This window comes from Pipistrellus hanaki, assembly GCF_964339955.1.
Source record: "Pipistrellus hanaki genome assembly, chromosome: 7".
Taxonomy (NCBI): Eukaryota; Metazoa; Chordata; class Mammalia; order Chiroptera; family Vespertilionidae; genus Pipistrellus; species Pipistrellus hanaki.
Genome location: NC_140509.1, coordinates 31843276 through 31871055, shown reverse-complemented (window position 1 = coordinate 31871055; position 27780 = coordinate 31843276). Strand labels below are relative to the sequence as shown.

The 27780-nt window shown below is 38.4% G+C and overlaps 1 protein-coding gene across 1 annotated transcript; it reads right to left on the bottom strand.

Moving 5' to 3' along the window:
- Positions 1 to 185: 185 nt before the first annotated feature.
- Positions 186 to 27780, bottom strand: MTO1 (mitochondrial tRNA translation optimization 1). The gene is made up of 12 exons (XM_084889234.1): positions 27466 to 27780; positions 24607 to 24806; positions 24411 to 24528; positions 18982 to 19271; positions 15671 to 15783; positions 15383 to 15573; positions 14883 to 15013; positions 14179 to 14383; positions 13928 to 14099; positions 8591 to 8709; positions 5807 to 5967; positions 186 to 570 (listed from the first exon to the last, which is right to left on the bottom strand). Exons 1-12 carry the CDS (start codon positions 27683 to 27685, stop codon positions 415 to 417), a joined length of 2076 nt encoding a protein of 691 aa, XP_084745360.1. The 5' UTR covers positions 27686 to 27780; the 3' UTR covers positions 186 to 414.

Sequence of the window (27780 nt, the reverse complement as noted above, 5' to 3'; positions counted from 1 at the left end):
AGATGATTTTTAAAAATGGATATTTAGAGAGAGAAGAAGGGAGAGGAAGAGAGAGCGAAACATCAATGTGAGAGCAAAATACCAAGTGGCTGTGCAACCTGGGTGTGTGCTCAAACTGGGAATTGAATCATCAACCTTTCAGTACACGGGACATCATCCAACCAACTGAGCCATACCAGTCAGGACACTATATCTCTCTTTAATGGGCTTTGCACAAAGTTATATTAATAGGTTCACTGCATTAAAACACCTGAGAGAAAGAGTATAAATTAAGAGTTTGTAACTAAGCACAATGATAATATCTGTCTTCTTCATTAATGACAAAGCCATAATAATTAATAAGGTTTTCTAATAGAAATACTTATCTCCTACCTATACTCTTACATTGATTATAAGTCTCTGATGAACAGAAAGCTATAACTGTTTCTCTTCAAGTCTGTCTGTATCACATTGACCAGATTTGGGCAACTCATTCATAGCTGCCTGTCTTTGTTGAATGGTCTTCACAAATCTGAGCAGATTGACGAGGGCAGCAGGTGTCACTCCAGGTATCCGACTTGCAGCCCCAATCTATGAATTGAAACCACAAGAAAAACAAAGTGAGCTATGTCAAATAAAATTTTCCTTCCAGTGACAGTAACAATTTTTAAAAACAAATCTTTATTGTTCAGATTATTACAATTGTTTCTCCCCCCCCCCCGTCCCCCCCATAGCTCCCCTCCACCTGGTCCCCACTCCACCCTCTGCTCTTACCCCCCCCCCCCACTGCTGTCCTCATCCATAGGTATATGATTTTTGTCCAGTCTTTTCCGTATCCCCCACACAGACACCCCTTTCCCCCTGAGAATTACCAATTCCCTCCCATTCTATGCCCCTGATTCTATTATATTCACCAGTTTATTCTGTTCATCAGATTTTTAATTCACTTGACTTTTAGATTCACTTGTTGATAGATATGTACTTGTTGTTCATAACTTTTATCTTTACTTTTTTCTTCTTTTTCCTCTTCTTAAAGAATACCTTTTAGCATTTCATATAATACTGATTTGGTGGTGGTGTATTACTTTAGCTTTCTCTGATCTGTGAAGTTTTTTTTTTTTTTTTTTTTAAATATATTTTATTGAATTTTTACAGAGAGAAAGGGAGGGAGATAAAGAGCCAGAAACATCGATGAGAGAGAAACATTGGCCAGCTTCCTCCTGCACACCCCCTACCAGGGATGTGCCCACAACCAAGGTACATGCCCTTGACCGGAATCGAACCTGGGACCTTTCAGTCGGCAGACCGATGCTCTACCACTGAGCCAAACCGGTTTCGGCAAATCTGTGAAGCTTTTTTTTATCTGCCCTTCAATTCTGAATGACAACTTTGCTGGGTAGAGTAATCTTGGTTGTAAGTTCTCACTATTTATCACTTTGAATATTTCTTGCCACTCCCGTCTGGCCTTCATAATTTCTGTTGAGAAATCAGCTGACAATCTTATGGGTGCTCCCTTGTAGGTAACTTTTTCTCTTGCTGCTTGTAAGATTCTCTTTGTCTTTTGCTCTTGGCATTTTAATTATGATGTGTCTTGGTGTGGGCCTCTTTGCATTCCTTTTGTTTGGGGTTCTGTGCACTTCTTTGACTTGTAAGTCTATTTCTTTCACCAGGTGGGGGAAGTTTTCTGACATTATTTCTTCAAATAGGTTTTCAGTATCTTGCTCTCCCTTCTTCTGGCACTCCCATAATTCTGATGTTGGTTTGCTTGAAGTTGTCCCAGAGGCTTCTTACACTATCTTCAACTTTCTGGATTCTCTTCTCTTCTTGCTTCTCTGTAAGAGTGGCCTTTTCCTCTTGGTATTCCAAATCTTTGACTTGATTCTTGCGTTCTTCTAGTCTGCTGTTCGGTGTCTGTATAATATTTTTTTATTTCAGTCAGTGTATGTTTAATTTCTAGTTGGTTTAATTTCCTTTTCATATATTCTTGAGGGTCTCATTAAATTTATCAGCCTTTTCTAGGGAATTCTTGAAAAACCATATAACGGTGGTTTTGAACTCTATATCGTCTTTTGTTCTCCTCCATTTCTTTTGTTTGAGATCCCCTTCCTTTTCTCAGCATTTTCGCTGCTTATGCAAAAGCAGCTGTGTGGAGCCTGGGTGGGTTTATAGAATGTGTGGGGCAGGATCTCAGGACGTCACTAGGCTGGCGCATGGCAAACAACAATGGCTGCTGTCAGAAATCTCTGCTTTTCAGCATTTCCAAGTCCCTGCGTTCCTGTGCACCCCTCTGCAGAAAAGTCACCCTCACTTTCAGACCCGATGGCCGACAAACCAGCTTCTCCCCATAGGAGTGTGGGTCCCCGCGTGATCCCAGATACTGGATTTCAAAGTGATCGGGAGCTTGTTTCCCTTCTGATTGAAAAAAATCCGCATGCCCAGTTACCCTCCACCAGCCCGATTCGCGTGCCTCCGTACCTAGGCTTTTCAACTTTTCAGCGCTTGTGCTCCTTTCTCTTTCGGCCAGCTTTCCCGTGGTTTTGGGTGATAGACATTTTGTCTTTTAGTTGTAGTTTTGAAATTGTTGTGCGAGGTGGCAGATTAGTTGCTCACCTACACCACCATCTTGGTTTTTTTGACAGTAACAATTTATATATTACAATTTATAAAATATTTTCAAAACTATTACCTTAATGTTTTCAAAAACAACTCTATAAAATAGGTAATGTTATTATCTCCCTTTTTAAAAAAATATATATTTTATTGATTTTTTACAGAGAGGAAGGGAGAGGGTTAGAGAGTTAGAAACATTGATGAGCAAGAAACATTGATCAGCTGCCTCCTGCACACTCCCTAGTGGGTATGTGCCTGCAACCAAGGTACATGCCCCTGACCAGAATCGAATCTGGGATCCTTGAATACGCAGGCCGAGGCTCTATCCACTGAGCCAAACCGGTTAGAGCTCCCCCCACCCCCTTTTTTTAAAATGGGGAAAATGAGGCTTAGCAAAATTAAAATGACTTGTTTAAGATCACATAACTAACAGATGTTGGGACACTTACTTTTTCTTTTCATTAAACTAATGTAACATCCCTAGCAGTGTGTTGGGCAGTACCCTATAATTAATCTCAATATTTTTGTATTGTATTTTTATAATGAAATATATGAATATTAACTCTAAGTGATGTAATGACTAACCCCAGGCCAATTCAGGTCAGTTTTGCCACCAAATGAGTCTACAACAAACATTTATCAGAGCTTTTTGTATTTTAGAACTTGAGTAAAGGATTGTGAGCATGATGATCAGTGCTATCGAACTGAATTTTCTGTGATAATGGAAATTTTCTATAACATTTGCATTGAAAAAATGTATGTTCAACATGGTAGCCACTAGCCATATGTAACCACTGAGCACCTGAAATGTGGCTAATATGAGTGAAGAGTTGAATTTTAATTCTTAAAAATTTTAATTAATGTAAACGGTCTATTTGGCTAGTAGCCATAATCCTAGGCAGTATAGCCTATGACTATCCATAAAAATATAACCCCCAAACGAATAGTATATAGAGGTATAAAATTTAAGGCTTATTTCCATGGTTTCCATGCCTATTGCTAGGAACAATATGCCATATTTATGAAATCACTCCTTCCTTTAAAAATCATTAAATATTTTTGTTCCCTAGCCTGTTTGGCTCAGTGGATAGAGCGTCAGCCTGCAGACTGAAAGGTCCATGTTCGATTCCAGTCAAGGGCATATACCTTGGTTGTGGCACATCCCCAGCGGAAGGTGTGCAGGAGGCAGCTGATGGATGTTTCTCTCTCATCGATGTTTCTAACTCTCTATCCCTCTCCCTTCCTCTCCGTAAAAAATCAATAAAATATATTAAAAAAATTTTTTTTGTTTAAATGTTCCTTTTTTGTTATGAACCACTACTAAAAACAACAAAAAACCCACTGTCATTAAACTATGAGACACCACCAATTTTTAAGGTACAACTTAGCTTTTCAGAGATGTTAAAATGTATGTCTTAGAATCAATAAATACAGCCTGTCAGTCTTTTTTAAAAATATATATCTTTATTGATTTCAGAGAGGAAGGGAGAAGAAAGAGATAGAAACAAGATGAGAGAGAGAATTATTGATTGGCTGCCTCCTGCGCGCCCCCCGACTGGGGATCGAGACTGCAACTGGGGCATGTGCCCTTGACCAGAATCAAACCTGGGACCGTTCTTCCGAAGGCCGATGTTCTATCCACTGAGCCAAACCAGCCAGGGCCAACCTATTAGTCTTTAGCTATTTATTAGAAGTTCAATACTATACACAACAAAGATTTTTATAGACATTTACAAATGTGTGTCTGTGTGTGTACAAGCATGTAGCTGCACATACAGGTGCACAGGCATGCGCACACACACACCTACACACACACACACTTGGGCTAAAGCATGGGGCAGGAAACCTCTTTGGCTCCCCTTTCTCCTAGTTGCTCCCAAGGCCACACTACTGAGCTCCCAGAAAGGGATCCGAGAAGTGATTTGAAAATCACCAAATTATAATCAACCGAATTCTTTACTTGTGGTTATTTAGACTAAGATTTTTCCTCATAAAAATATATTGGCATCTGTCATAGAAAGAGATACTGAAAATAAGAAGTTACTTTCTTATGATGAATTAAACCTTAGTTATATGATGATGGTAATTCCAGGTTTAAAAAAGAAAGCATTGTGAAAGCTAAAGAGAAAATAAACAAATGGAACTACATCAAAGTAAAAACTTCTGCACAGCAAAGGAAACCATCAATAAAACAAGAAAGCCCACTGCATGGGAGAACATATTCAACAATGATATCAACGATAAGGGTTTAATCTCCAACATTTATAGGGAACTCATACAACTTAACAAAAAGAACTTAAACAATCCAATCAAAAATAGACAACTGATCTAAATAGACACTTTTCGAAAGAAGACAGAAGGCCAAGAAACATATGAAAACTGCTTAAAGTCACTTATTATCAGAGAGATGCAAATTAAAACAACAATGCGGTACTATCTTACACCTGTCAGAATGGCTATCATCAACAAATCAACAAACGACAAGTGCTGGTGAGGATGTGGAGAAAAAGGAACCCTCGTGCACTGCTGGTGGGAATGCAGACTGGTGCAGCCACTATGGAGAACAGTATGGAGTTTCCTCAAAACACTAAAAATGGAACTCCCATTTGACCCAGTGATCCCACTTCTAGGAATATATCCCAAGAAACTAGAAACACCAATCAGAAAGGATATATGCACCCCTATGTTCACAGCAGCACAATTCAGCATAGCTAAGATCTGGAAACAGCCTAAGTGCCCATCAGCAGATGAGTGGATTAAAAAACTGTGGTATATCTACAAATGGAATACTACAATGCGGTAAAAAAGGAGTTCTTACCATTTGCAACAACATGGATGGAATTGGAAAACATTATGCTAAGTGAAATTTGCCAGGCAGAGAAAGATAAATATCACATGATCTCACTCATTTGTGGAATATATGAACAATATAAACTGATGAACAAAAAATATATCCAGAGACAGAGGAACATTAATCAGACCGTCAAACCTCAGAGAAGGTGGGAGTAAGGGGGAGAGACCAACAGAGGGACTGTATGCATGCATATGAACCTAATCAATGGACACAGACAACAGGGGGGTGGGGCATGAGTAGGGGTGTAAGGACATATATGTAAAAAATAAAAATTAATAAAAAAATTTATAAGAAAAAAAAAAAAAAAAGAAAGCACAGGCTCTTAATTTTTAACCTATTCCTATGCACTGTCTGTTTTCTTACCGTCTGCGGGCGACTGAAATGTAGCTTCTCTCGAACTTCCTGGGACAAAGACACATCCCTGAGAGTCAAATAATCCAGGTCTTTTGGCAGTTGGAGGGCTTCATCTCGCTGAATGTCCTTTATTTCTTGTTGCTGATGGAACAATACTGTTTCATAAGTGGCTGGAGAACAAAATAAATTATGTCATGATAGATTACATTAACAAGTTACATTTTTATAACCTTTTATAATTTATAAAGAGCTTTTGCTGCATTATCTCATTCAACACCATGAGTGAGGTGGGGTTACCTGTTCCCTTTCGCAGTGCTGGTGAGAATGCAGACTAGTGCAGCCACTATGGAGAATAGTATGGAGCTTCCTCAAAAAACTAAAAATGGAACTCCCATTTGACCCAGTGATCCCACTTCTAGGAATATATCCCAGCAGCACAATTCAGCATAGCTAAGATCTGGAAACAGCCTAAGTGCCCATCAGCAGATGAGTCGATTAAAAAACTGTGGTACTACACAATGGAATACAACGATGTGGTAAAGAAGAAGGAGATTAAAGCTAAAATAGAGGGAATATCTAACATATTACTACAATGTCTGTCTGGTAGTTTACTGACTGCCCTTTCATTTCAAAACTTTAGAAAATTAAAAGAGAAATTGTGTTTCTTCTCATGCAAATTTTGGTGGAACATCCCTCAAAAGGCTGTGGGTTTTAATTTTAAGTCCTAAAGGACAGATGTTTCTTCAAGAAAATGTTTCTGAATTATGAACATATAAAGCTGTATTTTTTTATTTAAAGCTTCTCAAATAACATAATTTAAATAAGGTTTTACTCAGACATAAAGTTAAAAAGGTAATTCAGCCATTATTTTATAATTAAAGCATTTTGTTCTTAGAAACATAAACTCAAAATGTATTTTAAAACCTAACCTGAGGTAGTCACTCTGTCCTGTTCAAGAAATGTTTTCTCTGAAGGTTTTGGTAGCACCTGCTTCCATCACTTGTCTGGTAGCCAGAAAATCTCAGCCTGGCTCTGCCAATGAATTACCCTCTAACTATCGGCATGTCATAATCATTCTGGCCCTCCCTTTGTTTATCTAGAAAATTTAAGGGCTAACTTAGATGACTTCTGATAGTCAAAGGGTGGTTGTGAAGTGCACAGGCTTTAGACAAGCTAGATTCAATCCCAGCTCTGCCACTCACTAGTTGTGTGTTCTTTGGAAAATTACCATTTATCTGTAAAATTAAGGTAATAATGCTAATACCTATTCTTCATAGGACATCTACAAGTATCAAATGAAATAATGCACATGAAGGGCTTACTACAACATTGCAAAATAACAATATAGCACAACAAATTGTAATACAACTTTATGACTCGTGAATAGACAAGGGATAATTGGATATAAATGAGAAAACATATGTTAAAGTATATTTAATCTTTCAAATATGTATATAGCAAAAACATCAGAGATAATATAAAGAATCTGAAACTGATTTCTGCCTTTAAGAAACTTAAAAGATCCTTAAGTGGAAAAACTGTGAAGTAACTAGAAAAGCACTGATATGTCTTATATTTTAACCTAGTGTGGTTTCTTTTAGGCCATGGATATTAATTAAGAGTCTTTATTTACAAACAAGTTAAATTATTCTGGATTATTCTAACCTGAACCTGGTGATTTATTGGACAAATTAAGTTGCAAATCAAGTTAAAAATGTAGAATTTAATCACCTTTTTCCAATGCTAGGATCCTAAACATTCAATAAAGTAATTTTTACTTAATACAGAAATCATGATATCGAAATAAAAGGTCAGTATTACTTCTTATACATTAGTACACTACTAGTGTCTGATTATTTGAAAGAATGATTCTAGAGTTTAAATGGGTTTTCTTTTGTTGCTAGGCTTTTGTTAACTTGCATGGAGGGATGGCAGGCAGCATTTGGGTCATCCTATGAAAGCAGCCAAAGCGTAGCAAGTGATAGGCCTCTCTGGAACTCATAGAAGATGCCACTGCTAGCAAGAATGTAGCATTCTTACCACATTCGCTGGGCCAAGGAGCTTTAAAATCCTTTCCTGTTTGAACAGGGCATCATCATCCAACTTTTCCTACTGTTCTCCCCATTTCATTCTGTTACTTGCCTTTTGACCCAGATAATTTCCACCCCAGGAAAACACTTCCTCTATCAAAATACAGAAGCTGATCTTATTCTCAGTATTTTTATGTTTGAAATTTTTCATAATGAAAAACTTTTTAAAAGTCTTCTGTAGCTTTGAGGGTCAATACACTGACCCAGAGTAGGACCCAAGAGTATGGATTTCTTTGCCTGATAAAATAAGTACTGTTATTGGTAAAAATGTTCTAGTATACTGTCAAAGCCAAATAAAGTAATATTTTTCTCATATTAGAATATTATATGAGGAAACTGTAAAAAGGAAGTTCAAGAAAAAAAAAAAAAGAGTTGTTGCTTTTTTCTTTAAGGGAGAGATTTACAGTAGTAGTTCCTAAATTTGAAATGTGCACTGTAATCACATGGGGATCTTGTAAAATGCAGATGTTCACTCAGTGGGTCTGCAGTGGAGCCTGATATTCTGCTTTCTTAACAAGCTCCCACGTGTTGCAATGCTCCCAACCTGGGAACTCCACTTTGAGTAGCACAGAGTCGAACACTATGCTGGTCCTATGATAATAATGGCTCCTCTTAAAATAGAGCTCTGCTGTCCATTCATAATTTATACAAACAGCAAAGAGATAATATATATAGGCATCTTAAGTAAAAGAAGTATTTCTACCTTCTATTTTCAGTCTTTCAGCTAGCTCTCTACATTGCGTATACTTTTTCAAGGGTTCTGGAACAGCCTTTGCCAGTAACTCCAGGTCAACTTCCTCATACTTCAGAACATCTAGAGCTCTGCAAATACACAAAAATTTCATTAACAGCGGGGCCCATACAACACAAGACAGATTAAGAACAGGATTCCTTGGAAATAATAATCTCAGAATAAATAATATCAAGACACCTAATTTTTTCCATGGACAGTGAATAAATGCAGCAGCATCTGCAACACAGAACCTCAATAAGATGTGTGTGATTCTCCCCAACTCCCTTCCCTTATCGTGAGAAATGAGTTGTTGGTAAAGTTTGCATTGCTATAATCCACTTGTCCTTTCTTGTAAGGACAGAATATCTTTTGATAAGAAGGGTTTGATTGAATTCCGTAAGACTTTACATCTAAGCCATAGCCATGTAACCCATGTTCTGTAAGAGAGTCATCCTTTTGCATGCTCGGATCCAGCTGAAGGAAGTCTCCTGCTTGCTCCAAGACTGCAAAATATTCTATAGTTTCTCTCATTTTGTGTGGTTTTCACAATGCCCCAATGATCTGTACAATTTCCCTATATTTACTGACATAATTCATTTTATTTACTAACTTTGATCTTTCTCTCTTCTTGTTGGTTGTCTTTTTAATAAATGCTGCCCACCCAAAACCAATTAAAACAAGTCATTATCAAATTAACAGGAAGTCAGATCTGCCCACCCAGGGATCCCAAGTACTCGCAGGCTTCCTACCAACCTTCTTTAAGTCCATACTATTATCACAGTCATGCATTACCGCCTTTTGCAGATGTCTGACTCATCTATCCCTCAGGAAGCCTGCTCTAGGAAAGTCCAGAAATTCTGTCTCCACAGGGACTGGACAACTAATTACAGAGGCCTCAGCAGATAAGCTACACTGAAGCTATAGAACCAGATGCTCCAAAAGGGTAATGGTTATCAATTTCAGAAATTATAGAACACTAGAGGCCCGGTGCACAAATTCGTGTATGGGTGGGGTCCCTCGGCCTGGCTGGCAATCTTGGGGCTGTCTTGCCCAGTTGAGGCCCATTGGGGTTGGCCAGCCAGGGGGAAGACTGTGGGAGGTTGGCCGGCTGCAGGAGGTTGGCTGTGGGAGTGTACTGTGTTGAGAGCCTGCCCCTTAGTGGTCAGTGCATGTCATAGCTATGGGCCAGTCAAAATGGTCGCTTAGGCTTTTATGTATATAGCTAAAAATGGAATGCACTTCCTAATGAGTAACCCAAAAAAAGAGTTACTTTGGAATCAAGTAGGGTTGTGACCCCGAAGAAAAACCCTTGACCGCCGAAACCAGTTTAGTTCAGTGGATAGAGTGTCAGCCTAGGGACTAAAAGGTCCCGGGTTCAATTCTGATCAAGGGCATATACCTTGGTTGCGGGCACATGCCCAGTAGGGGGTGTGCAAGAGGCAGCTGATCGATGATTCTCTCTCATCGATGTTTCTAACTCTCTATCCCTCACTTTAAAAAATCAATAAAATATATTAAAAAAAAAAAGTCTGCTTTAGATATGCTTATCTTTAAAAAACAAACAAACAAATAAAAAACCTTGACCATCTATCTTATTAAAAAAAAATAACCCTTTTTTTACAAGGCTTGGTTCACAGGTCTAGACTTAAGGACATACTCTGAGTCAAGCCTAAGCCTCAGCGTACAGAGGTTGGAGAACTTCAACAGAAGATCAGAGAACTTCTGAGCCACTTCAACAGAAGATCAGAGAACTTCTGAGCCACCTAACTCATTAATAGGTTTCTGTGTAATCTTGACAAGAAATGAATGTGCACATGCATTTGTGTATCTCTCTGGTTAAAATGCCTGCTCAACCCAGCTGGTGTGGCTCAGTGGTTGAGCATCAACCTATGAATCAGAAGGTTTGATTCCTGGTCAGAACACATGCCTGGTTTGCAGGCTCAATCCCCAGTGAGGAGCATGCGGGAAGCAGATGATCAATGATTTCTCTCATTTTTGATATTTCTCTCTCTCTTTCTCTCTCTCTCTTTTCCCTTCTCTCTGAAATCAATTAAAAAAAAGAAAAAAAAGCCTGCTCAAAGTCTGGTTCAACTTGTCAGTGCTCAGCACAGAGCCTGGCATGTATGCAGTAAAAGCAATCAAAGTATTTTGACCAACTTTCTATCTTTTTAGTTTTATTTACTGAGGATTGATAAAGTGAGTTCATTTAGGATATTAGTAAATGTCAATGTAATCAAAATATAAATTTTTAATATAAAAAACAGTAAGTTAAAAAGAAGTAAATTCATTTAGAGATGCTGAATGCGAGGCTATCAATATCTGCTGAAATCAAATACGGGGCACCGGGACCCTGTTTCCTCCTTAAGGGAAAGAACAAAATTGAAAAGGAAAGCATTTGGCCAAATTACTTTTTTTTAAAAATCACCTTAATCATAGGATTTGTTGGATAAAGGTAAAACTGTAGCCTCCTTTTACATCTTCTTATCATCAATTAGCATTTTAAACTGAGTTGAAAACAATCGCTCCCCTGCTTTCACTATGACCTCAAACATATTAGTCATATTTAATGCAACTTCTAATTATATAAATTTGAAATAGTGTGATATTTGATCAAAACAAAACATAATGCCATATATTCCTTGTGCAAAGTTTGAAATAATGTATAACTTCCTAAATTTAAGCAAACAGCCATAAAATTGAGTAAATTACAATTATGAACTATCTGTCAGTGCCACTTAGCTGGTAAACAAATATATCCATCAATCTTATTTGTGAATCAAGCTGTCATTCCTGTGAATGTCTTTGATTTGGGTGACTACTATGCAGGTTATTTAATAATTACTGTTACTATAATTAAAAATCTGCTTAACAGCCAACCTCATACTCAATGGGCAAAAGCTAAAAGCATTTCCCGAAGATGAGGAACAAGACAAGGATGTCCGCTTCCATCGCTCTCATTCAGCATAGAACTAGAAGTCCTTGCCACAGCCATCAGACAAGAGAAATAAAAGGCATCCAAATTGGAAAGGAGGAAGTAATACTCATTATTCACAGATGACATGATACCACACACAGAAAACCTTAAAAACCTCTCCAAAAAACTGTCAGGTTTACTAAACCAATTTGGCAGAGTAGCAGGATACAAAATTAACATCCATAAATCAATAGCATTTTTATACACCAATAATGAATCCTTAGAAAAAGTAAAAAAAAAAAAGAAAAAAAAAAAAAAAAAATCCCATTTACCAATGCAACAACAAAAAGATAATATACTTGGGAATAAACTTAACCAAGGAGGTAAAAGACCTATACTCGGAAGAATTTAGGACAATGAAAAGGAAAGAGAGGAAGACCCAAAAAAGTGGAAGCATATACTGTGTTCATAGACTGGAAGAATTAACATAATTAAAATGTCCATATTACCCAGTGCAATCTACAGATTCAATGCAATCCCGATTAAAATGTCAATGGCATATTTCACAGATCTAGAACAAATATTCCAAATACTTATAATAATAATAAAAAGACCCTTAATATCCACAGAAGTCTTGAGAAAGAACAAAGTCAGAGGGATCACAATACCAGATATAAAATATACTACAAAGCCACTGTAATCAAAAGAGCCTGGTGCTGTCATAGAATAGAAATCTTAGAAATTGACCCATGACAATATAGCCAATTAATATTTGACAAAGAAGGTAAAAGCATACAATGAAATAAAGATAATCTCTTCAATAAATGGTGTTGGGAAAATTGAACAGGTACATAAAAACCAAAACAAAACAAACTAGACCACCAACTTACACCATACACAAGAATAAACTCAGATTGGATAAAAGACATAAATGTAAAACATGAAACCATAAAAATCCTAGAAGAAAACAGACAGTAAGATCTCATTTTTACCGATACATTGCCTAGAGCAAGGGAAACAAAAGAAAAAATTAACAAATGGGACTACAACAAACTAAAAAGCTTCTGTACAACAAAAGAAGCTATCAACAAAATGAAAAGGGAGACCAATGTATGGGAAAACATACTCCCAATAATGTATCTGATAAGGGTTTAATTTCCAAAATATACTAAGAACCCATACACCTCAACACCAGGAAGACAAACAGCACAATTAAAAAATGGACAAAGCACCTGAATAGACATTTCTCCAAAGAGGACATACAGATGGCTAATAGACACATGAAAAATGCTCAAAATCACTAATCATCAGGGAGAGGCAAATAAAAGTGACAATGAGCTATCACTTCATACCTGCCAGAATGGCTACTAATCAATAAATCAACAAACAACAAGTACTGGTGAGGATGTGGAGAAATGGGAATCCTAGTACACTGCTGGTATAAATGCAGACTGGTGCAGCCACTGTGGAAATCAGAATAGAGGTTTCTCAAAAAAACTAAAAATGGATCTGCCATTTAATCCAGTGATCCCACTTCTGGGAATATATCCTAAGAATCCCAAAACACCATTCAGAAAGAATATATACACCCCTCTGTTCATGGAAGCATTATTTACAATAAATAAGATCTAGAAAACATCCCAAGTGTCCATCAGTAAATGAGAGGATAAGAAAGCTGTGGTACACAATGGAATACTACGCATCTGTAAAGGATATCTTACCCTTTGAGACAACATGGAGGGACCTAGAAACTATTATGTTAAGTGAAATATGTCAGAGAAAGACAAATCTCACATAATCTCACTTATAAGTGGATTCTCATGAACAAAATAAACTGAAAAACAAAACAGATCCAGAGACATGGAAGCATGTAACAGACTGACAATTCTCAGAGGGAAGTGGGAGGGGGAAGGAAGAGATGAACCAAAGAACATATATGCATATGTTCATAACCCATGTTGAAGGCCTGGGGAGGGGGCAAGAAGAGGGAGGAGGGGACAAAAAGGGGACATATGTAATACTTTTAACAATAAAGATAAATTTTTAAAAAATAAGTAGGGAGTCTTTAATTTTTTAATGTCTCTCTGAAATGATCTCGTTTTTTGTTTTTTTTAAATAAATTTTTTGATTTTGTACAGAGAGGAAGGGAGAGAGATAGAGAGCTAGAAACATCGATGAGAGAGTCATCGATCAGCTGCCTCTTGCACACGCCCTACTGGGGATATGCCCGCAACCAAGGTACATGCCCTTGACCGGAATTGAACCCAGGTCCCTTCAGTCCCTAAGCCGATGCTCTATTTATTGAGCCAAACCGGCCTTGGCTGATCTCGTTGTTTTTTTTTTTATAAATTCTGTAATTTGTAAGTTCTGTAACTGATATTAAAAATGCATACCTGATAGATACAACTTTACCCATACTTATAGAAGCCTCTGGGATTAACTTTTTCCATTTAGAACTTGAAAACTCAATGGATTTTAACATAGAAATGCCTTCTTCTAGAGAAGACTTCATCCAAGAAGCTCTTTCATATCTTTGTTGGGACACACAGCCAGCTTCCTTATACCCTAGAAGAAGGCAGGAGAGAACATGATGAGAGAGGTCTGAGAAGAGTAAACCTGGTTGGCAGACTCAGCGAAGAGTTACCTCGGAATGTGAGGCGGCTGTCAGCATTATCAGGGCGCAGTGACAAACGGAACTCTGCTCGGCTGGTAAACATTCGGTATGGTTCGTTGGTGCCCTGTGTGGTGAGGTCATCAATCAGGACTCCTATGTAGCCTTCTGTCCGGCTAACGACAAAAGGAGGCTTGCGTCTGACCCGAAGACTTGCATTGATTCCAGCTATGACACCCTACAAGAGGACTGAAATGTTTAAAAGGCCATTATGAACTGATAAAAAGCTGTCCTGTTCAGAACACTACCTAGTAAAATAGCATGGGCCAGTAAGAAAGCAGGCACTGCCCAGAATGGATAGACTAGAGGTAGAAAATCTGAACCTTACTTAGAAACAGAATATGGGTTATGTACCACTTTACAACACTATGATTCATTCAATACATGCCTAAAAACTTTTTTAGCCTTTTCCCATTTATAAAAAGAATAAAACTTCCCACTTAATAATAATACATGATCAATTTAGTAAAGCTATTTTAAAAGAATAAAGACACAAGTGTTTTTTTTTAAAATCCTATTGTATACAATAACCATCTCCACATAACCTGAAACAGAAATGTCTTCTATTAGTTATGCATTGCATCTAAGATCTATATAATTATCGTAACACATTAAAAGGAGGAACACCGGTTGAACAGCCCCTTTCTGTTTATACTAACATTTGAACAAACCCTTACTTGAGCCGCAGCTTCCTCATAACCAGTAGTGCCATTTATCTGTCCCGCGAAGAAGAGCCGTTGCACCAAATGAGTCTCGAGAAAAGGAGTGATCTGACGGGGGTCTAAGTAATCATACTGAACACCATAGCCTGACCAAAGAATAAATGGTACAAAGTAAGTAAAAACAGAGCTGGACTTGCCTCAAGGTAGAGGTGCAAATATTATCATTAAATGCTATTCAAAAATGGACACAGACACTGAGGAGGAATGGGGGAGGGCATGTGCTGGAGGGTAGGGAAGGCCGGGTGGAAGTCAATGGGGGAAAAAGGAGACATAAAATATTACTATTTGTAATACTTTAAACAATAAAAGGGAAAAAAAATGAAGACTATTTTAAATGCCAAGTTGTTGGGCTTTGTCTTTTGAGGCTCTAAGCAGCCCTGCCTGCAGTTACGACCGCCTCTATCTGCTAAGACCACGTTGAGCTCCTACTGAAGGGCGGCTGTGATTCTCTTTACCTGGCTGGATCATTTTAGCTTTCTCCAAGCCTCTGATGCATGTGATCATCTTCTCTTGTAATTCAGCTGGCAGCGTCACAGATAACCCTTGGGGGTAGATGAGGTCAGAATCTATTCCTTCAGGTTCCAACCAAACCTGATGTAAACGGTTTGGAAAACGCAAAACCTTTGATTCAATGGAAGGACAGTATCTAGAAAAGGACATTGAAATTAAAAAATTTAATTGAACAAATGAAAAAGGCTGGCATCATTTCTTAAAGTAACTGAGCAGTAGCACTTTCTCCTTACCGGGGTCCTTTTGTAGTTTCCTTAATGTGACTATTAAGATGCAGGTTCTCAAGGATAATCTCATCCACTCTAGGGTTGGTGTGAGTCAAGTAACACGGCAGCTGATCTTCTGGCTAAAACACATGAATTAGTTATAACACTTTTGCCTCTCTACTAGTTTGCTTCTTATTCAAATAGACTGCACACATAATATTGGATGATGTTAAGAAATGATGTTTTTGCTGGATGTGATAATAGTACTATGGTTAATTCTTATAACATTTTTATCTGTTAAAGACATATAACGAAGTATTTATAAGTGAAATGATGAGGTATTTGAGATTGTTGATGAAAATCTGCAAGAAGAAAATATTAAGGGAAGATAAAAACAAGAATGCCAAAAAAAAGTTATTTGTTGAAGCTGGGTGATGGACACACAGATTCATTATACTGTTTCTTCTATTCTCTATAAACTTAAATTTTATAATAAAAGTTTTAAAATACATATTCCAAGAAAGTATTATCACAATTTATATTTTCCCAAAGCAAAAATATAAAAGTGAGTTTTCAAAAAAGAAAAAAACACACACAACAATATTTGAAGCCACTCATTAGGATAACGCTTACAAGAAACTAGAACCATTATTATTAGTCCTCAATTCTAAAAACACAATATACTTTTTTTTTTTAATATTCAAAAGACAAGACAAAAGTAACCTGTACTCTTAAAAAATGCCAGTATTGTACAAGACTGAAGAATTATTTCAGATGAAAGAGAAATGATGGCCCTAACCAGTTTGGCTCAGTGGATAGAGCATCAGCCTGCGGACTGAAGGGTCTCAGGTTCTATTCTGGCCAAGGGCAATGCCCAGGTTGTGGGCTTGATCCCCAGTGGGGGGCAGGCAGGGGGCAGCCAATCAATGATTCTCTCTCATCATTGATGTTTCTATCTCTCTCTCTCTCCCTTCTCCCTTCCTCTCTGAAATCATAAAAATATATATATATATATATATATATATATATATATATATATATATATATATATTTTAAACATTGTTTTAATATATTTTATTGATTTTTACAGAGAGGAAGAGAAAGGGATAGAGAGTTAAAAATATTGATGAGAGAGAATCATCGATCAGCTGCCTCTTGCACACCCCCCTCTGGGGATGTGCCTGCAACCAAGGTACATGCTCTTGACCAGAATCGAACCCGGGACCCTTCAGTCCCCAGGTTCTATCCATTGAGCCAAACCGGTTTCGGCTGAAATCATAAATTTTTTTTTAAAGAGAAATGATGATTAAATATAATATATGATCCTAGATTGGGGGAAAAAATGATTGCTATTAAAGGACAATATTGGATAATCAGTAAAATCTGACTCTGAACATATCAGACTAGAGGCCCAGTACACAAATTTGTACACAGGTGGGGTCTGGCCAGCCTGCCCCAATCAGAGCGATCAGGCCAGCTGGCTGGCCAGGAAGAGGGGCCACAGGCAGTTGGCTGGCTGGCCCTTCCCCCTGGTCAAATTCTTAGTTGAACTCCTGGTCGAACTCCAGGTCGAGGGCACAATTTGCATATTAGCCTTTTATTATATAGGATAACACTATTGAATCAATGTTAAATTCCCCAAATTTTATCACTGAATTGAGGTTCTATAAGAGGATGTTTTTGTGTTTAGTTGAGATACAGACTGAAGTATTTAGGAGTAAAGGGTCATGATCTTTGCAATTTGCTCTCAAATGTATCAGACAAAAAAGAAGCGTCAGAATGAATGTGTACTGGTGAGATAGATACGTTTGTCAAAATCCATAGACTGTACGACAGCCACAGAGAGTGAATGCAGATGTAAACTTTGGACCCTCTGTGTGATCATGATGTATCGATGCAGATTCCTGGACTGTGACCAACACACAATTCTGATACAGGATGTTGATAGGATAGTGGAGCAATGGAAGGCTCTGAGTGTGCATGGTGCATGTGCCTGAGCGTGTGTTGGGGGAGGGAGAGCAACAACAACAAAAAAGTATGAATGTGTAATCTACTGTTTTATACTATATATAAATCTATATATAGATATATAGGTATATATCTAGAGAGAAAGAATATGATAAATTATTAACAGTGGATGAATTTCAATGGTTTGTAGGAGATTATTCTAGTTGCCTTGCAATTTTTCTATAGGTATGAGATTGTTTCAAAAAGTTTAAATAGGGCCAAAACTGGTTTGGCTCAGTGGATAGAGCGTCAGTCTGCAGACTGAAAGGTCCCAGGTTCGATTCCGGTCAAGGGCATGTACATTGGTTGCGGGCACATCCCCAGTAGGGGGTGTGCAGGAGGCAACTGGTCAATGTTTCTTTTTCATCGACGTTTCTAGCTCTCTATCCCTCTCCCTTCCTCTCTGTGGAAAATCAATAAAATATATTAAAAAATAAATAAATAAAAAAAGAGCACCAGCTCCTATATATATATATATGTTTAAATAGGCAAAGTTATTAAAGTAATAACTTAAGAACATATGGGAAAATGACCCAATCAGCCAAATTAACTAATCCTTTAAAAGATCCTTTTTTTTTTTTTTCATTAAGTAATAGTGATATAAAGTGCATTGCTACTAGGTGAGAGAGAGAGAGATCACAAAAGAAAGAGAGAAAGGGAAGCAGAGAAGAAGGATGTGTTAGGCTATACAGACAGTCCTCAAGTTACGTCGGACTTGATGTATGTCATTTTGTGGCTACATCGCCATCTCCCATTTATTTATAAAAAAAAAAAAAAAAAAAAATGTTCCATCATTTCGACGTATGTTCATATACGCCTTCATGTTATTATTTATTTATCACAAGTAAAGGTCAGGAATTGTTATCTTTTAAAATTTTTTTTAAATATATATTTTATTTCTTTTTTACAGAGAGAAAGGGAGAGGGATAGAGATTTAGAAACATCAATGAAAGAGAAATATCAATCAGCTGCCTCCTGCACACCTCCTACTGGGGATGTGCCTGCAACCAAGGTACACACCCTTGACCGGAATCGAACCTGGGACCCTCCAGTCCACAGGTTGATGCTCTATGCACTGAGCCAAATCAGCCAGGGCATCTTTTAAATTTTTTTAATGTTTCACTTCATTACTGCTGTGTATGTGCTCCATGTGAGTGATGTAGATGCTTATGTGGGTGGGTTCCAACTTACGGCCAAAATTGCATTACATTGCGCCATAGGAACCATAGAAACCGTAGGAACTAATCTCCGACATAACCCGAGGACCTACTGTATCCTTCTGTGAATAACCAATATTTATCTGTAAAGCCAGATTTTCATAATTATCTTACCTTAATCCACACTGTTTCATTAATAAAGCTGAATGGTTTGGATGGATTATCTGGTGTATGCTTGTTTAGAATGCTGAAATTAATGGAGTCTTTGGCAATTCGGGGTGGAGTCCCAGTCTTCAATCTTCCCACCACAAACCCCAACTTCTCTAGAGTCTGAGCCAACCCAATGGAAGGCTGGTCTCCTAAACGTCCTGCCGGATGCATCTCCAATCCAATTACAATCATGCCTCTCAGAAATGTCCCAGCAGTCAGAATCACGCTGTCTGCATATACTTTGCTTCCATCCACTAAAGGATAGGAAAGACAGTAAAAATCAAGTTCTAATTGTTACTATGGATCAAACTGAAATGTGACTACATTAGAACTATAGAAAAACTTTCTCTTTAGAAATTTGAGAAATAATTTCAAATGAGTAAGAAGGCTACATGTTATCAATCTCTAGAATCCAAGAAAGTTGGGAGGGAGAACATAATGTACTATCATCTATTCACATGTTCCTAAAATTATGCCAGCACTGAAAAAGATTAAATCAATTGATTTTAAAAATTAATTAATGTAAGACTTCTCGTTAACAGTAAATCTTATAGACTACCTCATATAATTCCTTCTTTCTCCTGAAACTTCAAAAAAATGAAATAAAGGGGCAAAAGGGTATAAAACCACAAGGACAATGCGTGGGAGAGACTTGTCAAAAGATGAGACATTTCAAAATATTTTTAGAAGACAGAAAGTGGTTGGAAAAGTGATAAATGACCTAGCAAATGGGAGAAGACTGTAAATCAAGAATCTGAAGAGAATACACCAATGAGGATGAACTAATTAGCCCTACAAAGCCCAGGAAAAGGGAGAACTGAGGAATGTAGGAATGAAGCTTAGGGCTGAAATAAAGAGAAATAGATGGAATCTACACATAAAGGTTATATCCACACACAATTCCTTACAGGAAAATTTAGGTTTATTCTTTGGGTAATGGGGAGTTACTGTTTAATGGAAATAGTTTCAATTTAGGATGATGAGAAAGATCAGAACGTTCGGGAAATAGATAGTGATGATAGTTGTATAATATTGTGGATGGACTTAGCGACACTCAACTGTACACTTAAAAATGGCTAAAATGCCCAGCTAGAGTGAATCAATTGGTTGAGCATTGTCCTGTGCATTGAAAGGTTCTTGGGTTAATTCCCAGACAGGGCACATACCTAGGTTGTGGGTTCAATCCCTGGTTGGGGCACATATGGGAGGCAACCAATCAATTTCTCTCTCTCACACTGATGTCTTTCTCCATCTCCCTACCCCCACTTTCCTCTCTTTAAGCATGTTCGAATCTAAGGTAAGGATATTTTTAAAAAAAGGCAGACCCTGCCAGTATGGCTCAGAGGTTGATTGTCAACCAGGAACCAAGAGGTGGATGTGCAAGAGGCAGACAATTAATGATGTTCCTCTCTCATCGATGTTTTTATCTCTCTATCCCACTCCCTTCCTCTCTCTTTAAAAATCATTAAATACACATATTTTTTAAAAAAGGCAAATTTTATGTTATGTTTACTTCCCCATTTTGCTGGACTATCTTTTAGTAGCTTCCTAAGAAAAGATGCATGGGAAGTAGGTTTTGTGAGTCTTTGTATATCTATAAATGTATTATTCTCCCCTTAAACTCAACTCTTAATTTGGCTGAGAATAGAATTCTAGTTTAAATCATATTTTTGCCCCTGAGAATTTTTACAGTCTTGCTCCATTTTCTAGTTTCCAGTTTTACTGTGAAGAAGATCAGTGCATATTTACTTAAATTTTTTTTGTATATGACCCCCACGCCCCCCCCCCCCCCCCTTTCTGAAAGCTTCTATGATCTTTTATGTGTCTCTGGTGTTCTGAAATTTTAAAATGTGTGGTCTTGGTTCATTCACTATATACTAGGTGTTCTCCTGAAACTAGAAATCTGTGTTGCAGATTAAAAAAAAAGTTCATTATTAAGCCTATAAAGTAGACAGGTTAAAAAATAGCATTTAAAGATAGGACATTAAGTAATAAAAACATAAATAAAGGTATAAGGTCTATACTAACAAAAATAATGTAATCATTAAATTTGCAGAGGATAGAAAACAGAAGAGAGAAAAGGGAAATAAATTACTCATAGTGGAAAGTCAACAAACACTGACAGAAGAAAGAAAAGATTAAGTATAGTATATAAAATTATAGTTATTAAAATAATCACCAGAACAAAAATACAAGCTTCTAAAAAAGAAACATAGTTCCCAGATGCAAAGCAAACAGATGTGTTTTTTAAAAAAGTACAGGTCAGTGTATATAATATGCTGTTATGTGAAACACACACACACACACACACACGAAGATACATGTATATTCACAGATAGAAAGACTACCCAAGACACTTAGCAATGCTCCTGAAGAACAACACTGATTGGTTGGGGGACAGATGAGAGAGAGACCACCTTTTCACGCTATGTTCTTTTGTCCCCTTTAAACTGCTTACTATGTATATATGTATTCCGCATTTTAAAAAATTATTGGGTCGGCAGCTAAGTAATTGCGGGTTTCACACATATATGTCTTCAGTTGAAGTTTTAGTTTGCAGACGTAGTACAAATGTAAAACACATTTTGTTATTTGATAGTTGGCTATTCAGCTGTTAATCAGTAAAAAAAGTTTTTTGATCTGTTTTGTAGTTTTCGTTTGGCGTTCGTTGAAAAATGGAAAATCAAAAGGAACATTTTCGTCATATTTTGCTTTTTTATTTCCTCAAAGGGAAAAACGCATCGCAAGCTCATAAAAAGTTATGTGCTGTTTATGGTGACGAAGCCTTAAAAGAACGGCAGTGTCAAAATTGGTTTGCCAAATTTCGTTCTGGTGATTTTTCACTCAAAGATGAAAAACGCTCTGGTCGTCCAGTTGAAGTTGATGACGCCCTAATCAAAGCAATAATCAATTCAGACTGTCACAGTACAACACGTGAGATTGCAGAGAAGCTTCATGTATCACATACATGCATTGAAAATCAGTTAAAACAACTTAGCTATGTTCAAAAACTCGATACATGGGTTCCTCACGAACTGAAAGAATCACAGTTAACGCAACGCATTAGCAGCTGCAATTTGCTAAAGAAACGTAATGAAAATGATCCATTTTTAAAACGACTGATAACTGGCGATGAAAAATGGGTTGTTTACAACAATATCAAGCAGAAAAGATCGTGGAGCAGGCCAGGTGAACCAACTCAAACAACATCAAAAGCTGATATTCATCAAAAGAAGGTTTTGTTATCAGTTTGGTGGGATTACAAAGGAATTGTCTACTTTGAACTCTTACCACCCAACCGAACGATCAATTCTGATGTCTACATTGAACAACTAACGAAATTAAACAATGCAGTTGAAGAAAAGCGGCCCAAATTGACAAATCGAAAAGGTGTTGTATTCCATCATGACAATGCAAGGCCACACACATCTTTGGTCACTGGGCAAAAATTAATGGAGCTTGGTTGGGATGTTTTGCCACATCCACCATATAGTCCTGACCTTGCACCATCTGGTTACTTTTTGTTTCGATCTTTACAAAACTCCTTGAATGGTAAAAATTTCAATAATGATGATGATGTCAAATCGTACCTGATTCAGTTTTTTGCTAATAAAAACCAGAAGTTTTTTGAACGTGGGATTATGATGCTGCCTGAAAGATGGCAAAAGGTCATTGATCAAAATGGGCAATACATTACAGAATAAAGTTATTTAGTTCCATGAAAAAATTGTTTTTTTAAAAATCCGCAATTACTTAGTTGCCGACCCAATAATAAATCTGAAATTTTATAATAGGGAAATTAAGTTAAGATCTGTATTTTAATTATATTTTTATGAATTTCAGAGAGGAAGGGAGAGGGAGAGATAGAAACATCAATGATGAGAGAGAATCATTGATCAATGCCTCCTGCATGCCTCCTACTAGGAACCAAGCCCAAAACTGGGCATGTGCCCTGATCGGGTATTAGAACTGTGACCTCCTGGTTCATAGGCTAATAATGCTCAACCACTGAGCCATACCAGCCAGTTTCAAGATTTGTATTGTAAATGTTGAGATTCTCCAGCACAGTTCCTCTCATCATTTTTTTAAAAGAATTTTAAAAATATATTTTATTGATTTTTTTATAGAGAGGAAGGGAGAGAGATAGAGAGCTAGAAACATCGATGAGAGAGAGACATAGACCAACTGCCTCCTGTACATGCCCTTGACCGGAATCGAACCCTGGACCCTTCAGTCTGCAGGCCAATGCTCTATCCACTGAGCCAAACCGGTTTCGGCATCTCTCATCATTTAAAAAAATATATTTTTTATTTATTTCAGAGAAGAAGGGAGAGGGAGAGAGAGAAACATTAATGATGAGAATCATTGATCATCTGCCTCCTGCACACACCCCAATTAAAGACCCTGCCCGCAACCCAGACATGTGCCCTTAACTGGAATCGAACATGGGAACTTCAGTCTGCAGGCTGATGCTTTATCCACTGAGCCAAACCAGTTAGGGGATATACACATTTTTAAATTCTACTTGATTTTTATAAAAGTTAGGTGCATGTGATATTTTGATTAAAAAATTAATACGTAACCCTTTTAAAATATATTTTATTGATTGATTTTTTACATTTAGGAAGGGAGAGAGATAGAGAGCTAGAAATGTCGATGAGAGAAACATCGACCAGCTGCCTCTTGCACACCCCCTACCGGGGATGTGTCCACAACCAACGTACATGCCCCTGACCAGAATTGAACCTGGGACCTTTCAGTCCGCAGACCGACGCTCTACCACTGAGCCGAACCGGTTTCGGCAATACGTAACCCTTTTAAATATAAAACATATGCCGAAACCGGTTCGGCTCAGTGGATAGAGCGTCAGCTTGGGGACTGAAGGGTCCCGGGTTCGATTCCGGTCAAGGGCATGTACCTTGGTTGCGGGCACATCCCCAGTGGGGGGTGTGCAAGAGGCAGCTGATCGATGACTCTCTCTCATTGATGTTTCTAACTCTCTGTCCCTCTCTCTTCCTCTCTGTGAAAAATCAATAAAATATATTTAAATAAATAAATAAATAAAAAAACATATAATAATCTTATAAATATAAGCTTTAAAGATTTAAGATCAGAACTAGAAAAAATAAAAAGTACAACAGAAAAAAAAAACAAGAGAAAAAAGACTCAATTATTCAGGCTAAAGTCCTACAGGTGGTACAGATGAGCCCATAATTTGACTAAGCTTCACAAATGCCAAAATGAAAGAATTCTGATCTTTTTATAGTTTTCCTCATTCATGAAGAGAAAACACAACAATCTCCTAGAAAAGTAAATATCCCCATATTCTGCTCTAAAATAAATTGCTTACAGGGAGTCTGATACTGTTATTATCCTCTATAACTGATACATACCCAAAACAACACCACTGACGCGGCATTTCCCAGTGTGCTCAGGTTCTGGTTCTGTAAGTATAAGATCTTCTACGGCTCCCTCCTGAACAGTAAGCAGTGGTGTATTTAGGATTTCTTTCTGTCAAAAGAGAGTGCAAGTTGAAACAACAGTTAAACGTTCACTACCATCTCTCCTGCTTTTGTGCCTTATTCTCACCTGCATGTTCTGTTTATAGAGTTTCCTATCAATTTGAGCTCTCAGACCCCAAACAGCTGGTCCCTTACGCCGGTTTAATACTTTGTAATGTATACCAGACTGGTCACAGATTCGGGAACACAGGCCATCCAGAGCATCCACTTCCCTCATTAAATGCCCCTTTCCGATACCACCAAAGGAAGGATTACAGGACATCTGACCTAAAGAAAACAGACAAAATAAATTTATGAGCACTTCACAATACGGTAGTGAGTGCAATAGAAAATTGTTTGTACAAGTGGCTAGAATCAGCTCATGTGATAAAAAATAAGAGAGTTGAAACAAACACTAAAAAGAAAATTCCAAAGTCCCAATAGGGCACAATTCAAGCAATCTGGAAGACAAACCTTTGCCTGTAGTATCCTTTCAATCTTTTCTTTGATGCATATTTTATTTCATTAGTTTGCCTTTTCCTTTAAAATATGGTTTTTGAAATCTTTACCTCATGAAACCTTTCCAAATCAAGAATACTTTAAAGTAATCTTGGGAGTGGTTCACTGTTATATCAATTATGTCTTCTATAAATGCCATCTCTATTTTCTTTTTTGCAGAAATAATTAAATTATAAGTTTCCTCAAAGTAAAAACCATATTTTATATCTCTTCTTTAAAATTTCCTAGTCTTATTTGGAGGTCTGGATATTGCTACTCATCAAAATTACTTACCTTTATTTTTTTAAATTGATTTGAGAGAGGAAGGGAGTGAGAGAAAGAGAAACAGAGAGAGGAAGAGAGAGAGTGATAGATATCAATTTGTTGTTTCACTTATTTATGCATTGTGCCCTGTCTGGGAACCAAAGACAACCTTAGTGTATCCGGGATGATGCTCTAACCTACTGAGCAACTGGGCCAGGGATAATGATGTAGCTTTTAATATCCATTATATATCGGTTAATTTTACAAAAATTCCTGAACCCCACTAATTTCTGACATTTTCTTAAACTTTGACCCCCAGAAATGAGTCTCCTCATACACAGAAAAGGGAAAAAACAGAACACTTAAAACACCAAAAATTATTGAAATTCCACTACTTTCTTTTTTTAAAAAATATACGTTTATTGATTTCAGAGAAGAAGGAAGATGTAGAGTCAGACTGAAACATCAATGATGAGAGAGAATCATTGATCGGCTGCCTCCTGCATGTCCCACAACGGGGATCAAGCCTGCAACCTGGGCATATGTCCTGATTGGGATGGAACCCTGACCTCCTGTTTCATAGGTTGATGTGCAACCACTGAGCCACAATGGCTTAGCTCCACTACTCTTTTATAGCCCTAAACTAGACAACTTCTAGGCCCTTTATTAAATGAGTGTAACTATATTACAAGCCTATTTATAAAATTTACATTTGTGAAGGTCAAATGCAAAGAAATCCTCATCTTTTTAAACTGCTGAAAACTTTTTCTCAAAGAAATACATGCCTACAAGGAGCTTCTCTCCTATGGGCATAAAAGTTGAACATGTCGCTTTCTTTTGCTCAGTCCTCAAAATTTTTCACAACAGAGAACGCCAGGAAGCCAGCATTCATTCCCAATCATTTGGAGTTGGAATAAGATCTAGTGATCATCTGGGCTCTTAAATAGAGGCTACTAACATCCCAAGTGTGGCACCAGTACCTGAGGAGGGCAGTGGTAGTAGAAATGTACAAATCAGTAAATTTTTCACTGCACTAAAAAATTTAAGTCAGCTATGTAGAAAAGCTGATGGTAAAACAACAGTTAACAACTGACCACTTAATATGGGCCAGCCATTATCCCAGGAGAGTTGCATGTACACTGAGTGGCCAGATTATTATGATCTCTGAACACATAATAATCTGGCCACTCAGTGAATACCCTATATAATAAAAGGCTAATATGCAAATTGTCCCCTCCACCAGGAGTTCGACTAGTAGGCAGGCTGGCTGGCTAACTGCCCATGTCCCCTTCTCCTGGCCAGGCTGGTTGGACCCCACCCATGCACGAATTCAAGCACTGGGAATTATATATTAAAGGCCCAGTGCATGAATTAGGACACACCTGAAGAGTCCCAGGATCGATTCTGGTCACTGGCACATGCCTGTTTGCAGGCTGGATGTGCAGGAAGCAGCCAATCAATGATTCTCTCTCATTATTGATGTTTGTATCTCTGTTTCCCTCTCCCTTCCTCTCTGAAATCAAGATATATATATAAATATAGAGAGAGGGGGGGGAGGGAGGGGGGAGGGAGATTAGGCATAGCCGATTTAGCTCTGTGCATTACAGAATTGGCCTGTGGACTCATAGGTTCTGGGTTCCATTCTGATCAAGAGCATGTACCTCAGTGGAAGGCTCTATCCCCCGCCCTGGTCAGGGCAGGCACGGGAGGGAACCAGTCACAAAACAGGGGAACAAACACCCAGCAGAAACACATAATGCAACAAAAGGTAGCATCCTTCTTCAAAACAAAGTTTTGAGAAAAAAACACAGCGGTCATTTGTAAACGATCACTAATAATGTTAATTCCCTCTTTAGCCAAAGCAACAAGCTAGTAAAGGCTAAACGGCAATGAAATCAGAAGCTATCAGCGAAGTAGAATACTCTGTTTCCCCCTTCCCAAGGCACCGCCCCCCACATCCTCCAAGCTACTGTTTCTGTCGGCGGCAGCACAACCCGTGGCCCCGGCAGAGCCTAAGCCAGAGTCCTGACCCGTCGGGACACGTCGGGCCCAAACCACCGACCCCAGGATTCCCACCAGCCTGGGGGCAGGGAACAGGGGCCACAGCAGGCACTGGGAGGGGGAGAGGGGGACTGATTATTCGCAACCTGCGTCCCACGCCAAGCTCCACAGCGGCTGCGCTCACCGATCGTGTCCACCCGGTGCGTGAGGAGCAGAGTCCGGGAGCCGCACCGCGCGGCCGCCGCGGCCGCCTCCGTGCCCGCGTGCCCGCCGCCCACGACCACCACGTCGTAGCGCGGGGTCCCGGGCGCAGCGCTGTCGCCGCTGAGCCGGGCCGGCGGCGGGACGTGCTGTTTGGCGAGGGAGGCGGCGACCCAGCGCCCGCAGCCTCGGAGAGAGAACATGGCTGGAGGGGGCAGAGCCCGCCTGACTCCAAACCAGACTGGAGCGACGCGCTACCGTAAAGGGCACCGGAGGGAATCTTCAGGGCGCAGCCGCC